Below are 3976 nucleotides of genomic sequence, written 5' to 3'. Positions count from 1 at the left end.
AACACCCGTCTTCCCAACCAACACTAGAATACACTCGGTTGAAACTCAAAAAAGGTCATCGTGAGCCGTCGAAAGGCTCAATCCATGGTATCATTCGAAAAAGCAACGCCTCGTAAGGTGCGGATGGGTTTTTGTTTTGTAGCTGTCTCAACCAGACATTATGAGACCAATGAAACAAGAAATGAAGATGATGTAAAGGAAGAAAAAAAAAAAAAAAGGTAATGTCGCTTCAGTCATGACGTAGTTCCGTTTCGCCTGTGTGCAGTCCATGTTGCTGCCATGATGGTGTGAAATCGAAACCCCCCAAACGCCAGAATGTTGATTGATATACACGGCCAAGGCACATATGTGGTTTGATTAAGCCTTGGTACGGAGTAGGTCGATCGCAGGTGGACCGGTGATCATGTTTACCAGCCCTTGGAGTGGTAGCCGTTGTTGGCCTCCTTGGTGAAGTACTGGTTCCAGCTGCTCGCGTTGACATCCTCGCTCTGCTTCAAGCACGGCCTCTCTGGGTACTGCTTCAGGTTGGCCACATCGTGCGATGTGTGGCGGCGCTTGAGGACAGCGTTGGCGGTGGACGACTTCTGCTGTCGCTCCCAGAGGAGGTGGCGGCGAAGAGACTCGGTGAGCTCGGTGGCAAGCATGTTGCGGCGGGTGGTGCGGGGAGAGAGCGCAGCCTGAGCGTGGACGTGGTTGGCCGTCGCGGCAATGGGCTGGGCAGTGGATCGGGGAATCTCATTGATGGGCTTGAGTGTTGACTGGCGCATGCCTTTCATCATGAGGGGACCATCGTCGGAGTCGTTGGGCGAGCCAGCCATGGAGGGCCCGTTCATGGCAGACCGTGTCCTGGAGAGAGCCGAAGTGGACTGGGAGGCCTGGTTGCCGAGGTTCATGGCGCGGTCGTTCTGCGCAAGCATCAGGGTGATGAGCGATGGTCGCGACGTCAGGTTAGCCTTGGACGGGACGCGCTGGAAGAACTTCTCATCAACGCTGGGCTTGCCGCTCTCGTCGATGGAGTCCTCCCAGTCAGAGGAGTCGTCATCGTCGTCAATGGCGCTCTCGTCAACGTACTCGCCCTCGGTGTCGGAGTCAATGGCAGACTCGGCATCGAGGTGGTGGGTGATGTTGTTGTTGCTGAACGACGTCTGCTTCGCCGCGGATGGCAGGGCACGGCGGCCGCTGGCGACGGAGCTGTCTTCCTCTGAGGATCCACCAAGCTGGAAGGTGGGCTTCTTGGGGGGAGCCATGAGAGACTTGCGAGCGTCGACGCTCTGCTGGTCACACTCGCTCGACGAGTAAGAGACGCCACCAAGGGAAAACTTGGCGGGCTGCTTCTTGGACTGGACGGGCTTGTGGGCGGGTGATGAGCTGGGTTCGGGAAGGCAGTCGTCGTTGGAGGCGGAGGGCTTGGGAGGGAGGGTGGTTTGGAAGACGGGCAGGTCTTTGGGGGCCGAGGACTCCATCTCGGATGCCAGGGAGACCTCAGAGGGCTGTTCGGAGAAGCGGGATTCGGTGGTGGTAGAGCCAGATCGGGTCATGGACTCGACCGGCTTGCTCAGAGAGGCTTGGGAGGGGGCGGAAAGGGGAGCCTTGTCCTTGACAATGGAGACGACCATCTTCTCAAAGTCGTCGGAGCTGATGTGGCGATCCCGTCGGCTGGCGGAAGAGTCCAGTCGCTGTATCCTGGGGCGGATCTCCAGGGGAGCTGATACGCAGTTGAAGTCGAGAGCGTCCTCGTCCACAAGGGAGTCGACGCTGCCGGAGAGTTGAGGGAGCTCGGGAAGTTTGGCCTCTGAGGGAATGGCTCGGGGCGCTGCGGGGGCTGACAGGACCGGTGATGTCTTGTGGGCGCTGTCGATGAGCTGCTCTCGCTGCCAAAGCCTCCAGCTCAGGTTCTCTAGTCGGCGGCCTTGCTCTACTGAATCGGCACAGCGGGAGAAGACTGGGACACCGCGTGTTAGTCTCGATGCACGGCTGCTCCTCGTTCTCATTGCCTTGTCCTCACCTGTCCACATAGAATACAGATTGGCAGGGTTGCCGGTGTCGACCTTGTGAATGACGTTCGCATCCACTGTTAACACGTGTGTGTCCAGGCGGTAGGGCATCGCTACCGGGTAGAGTTGCTCGAAGGTGTCGAGCGGTGGGTGCGCGATAATGGCGAGCTCAGGGTTGTTGTTGTTGATGTTGTTGTGAAGAGAGCCAAGAAGAGGATGCGGCAGTTGGTCAAATTGCCGGCTAATGATGCTTGGACTCTGGCAATTACCAAATCCAATCGTCTCCGGAAGTGCAGCGCAGCCAATTGACGATGAATCTCGATCGCAGAGAGTGTTTTCGACCAGGCGTTGTGCAAAGGCCGAATGCGTATTTATATGGGTCGTCGGGAGAAGAGGGGGGAGAAGCGGTGCGAGAGGGTTGAGTCGAGGCGGATCGAATGCGGATGACGTGCGACAAGCCGATGATGAACAAGACTCGAGCACAAGCAGACGGTTGAAGCAGTTGAGAGTTGTTGCAAGTTGTTCCCGCTGATTATGGGTATGCGGAGAGATGGAGAATCAAGAAGTCGACGAGAAGCTGGGGAATGAGATCTAGTTATCAAGAGTGAGGTAGGGTGTATCTTGGGCGATGACAGGTTTAAGAAGAGGTGGATAGATGGGGGGGAGTGGCAGAGGGGACGTACCGCCTTCACGCAAGGGCAGGCGCTCGCAGACACGCCCTGGGCGTGCGAGGAAGGGGGCGTGGCGTCAGTGTTGGAGGGGGACGGCCGTACCTGGGTACTTGGGTACCTGGCCGCGGAACCGGTACGTACCCTCGCTCGCACCCTTACCCCCGGCACGGAGCACGGAGGCGCCGCCAGGTGGGCATTTGGGACGAATTGAAGTTGCTGTGGGGGCCCAGCGAGAGCAAGTGCCAGAATGTGCGGATTCCAGGGCAGACGCGCAGGGGCTGCCGCACGCTGAGATGCCAGAAGGGGCCAGGGGAGGGATAAAAGCCCTGGTGTGCTGGTCCGGAGAGGCGCCGCCGCTTCCCCGGAGAGATTAGCGCAGAGCACGGTAATCCAGAGCTTGCCCTAAAGCGGCACTACCTCGGCGTCTCGGTACGAAAGTGTAGCCCGTAAGAGATTAGCAGCTGCGCAGCCGGCTAGTCCTCTTGGGGAACTGCCCATCTGCGCTGCTCTCAGCTCTGTAGCCCTGCCATCCCAGCACCACGTTTGGCCCTGTCGCGACGGACGCAATCATGTGACGGTCCCCTTGGGAGAGATGCCGTTTTGGACGAGGAGACGTCCTTTGGCCCAGATCGAGTGGATACTTCCACATTTGGAATAAAAGTACATAGAGCGAGCAGCACTGTACCTGAATTGGCAGTTGTCTGCCCCTTCAGGCAGTGCTGCGAGCTGCCAAACGGCCCCGTCACGCGCAGCCGCTTTTCTTTTTGCCCATCCCGTGCCCAGCCATGCTCTCGCCCCCGCAAACGGTCCAAGCGCTCCGTTCGCCAGGAGAAACGGTTCCAGGGTCTTTTCCTCCGTTTCGAACAGCTAGACGGATGCCGAATCCGGCCCCATCACCTGAAGCTCGCCCATGGCCTCAATCTTCGTTGCCTTATGATTACATACTTTACATTGAGCGTCTGGCGGCTTTCGGCTGCGGTGGCTGCAAAGGGCCTGCACAGGCACATGCTGGCGGCTCCGGCGTCGTTGCGCTGTCGGCATTCGGGGCGGCTCCCAGAGAGAGGGAACTTTGTCACGCTGGTCTGCACAGACGTGTGACCGGCCATGGCGAGGGCATCGCGCTGGCAGAGGCGAGATTGTCTTAGCAATTCATCTTAACCGCGCGCCGCTGTCGCTCGCCGTCACTGCCTCGTAGTGACTGCGAATGAGCCTTGGAGATTGATGGTACAAGCATTGATAGCCGTTCGTGCGCAGTAGTAGTATGTACACAGCTTGCGGTGCCATCAAAAAGGGCCAATCCACGCTCCTCGA

The 3976-nt window shown here is 58.5% G+C and overlaps 1 protein-coding gene across 1 annotated transcript; it reads right to left on the bottom strand.

The window, feature by feature from the left end:
- Positions 1-407: 407 nt before the first annotated feature.
- BBK36DRAFT_1170320 (DUF1752-domain-containing protein) lies at positions 408-3771 on the bottom strand (the record flags this gene model as incomplete). Its single annotated transcript, XM_024895430.1, has 3 exons — positions 408-1942; positions 2006-2468; positions 3616-3771. The coding sequence occupies 3 exons, from the start codon at positions 3769-3771 to the stop codon at positions 408-410; spliced, it is 2154 nt and encodes a 717-aa protein (XP_024747953.1).
- Between the last annotated feature and the right edge of the window lie 205 nt (positions 3772-3976).

This window comes from Trichoderma citrinoviride, assembly GCF_003025115.1.
Source record: "Trichoderma citrinoviride strain TUCIM 6016 unplaced genomic scaffold BBK36scaffold_10, whole genome shotgun sequence".
In the NCBI taxonomy this organism is placed as follows: domain Eukaryota; kingdom Fungi; phylum Ascomycota; class Sordariomycetes; order Hypocreales; family Hypocreaceae; genus Trichoderma; species Trichoderma citrinoviride.
The sequence above is the reverse complement of the archived record's forward strand: the minus strand, read 5'-3'. Positions and strand labels throughout refer to the sequence as shown.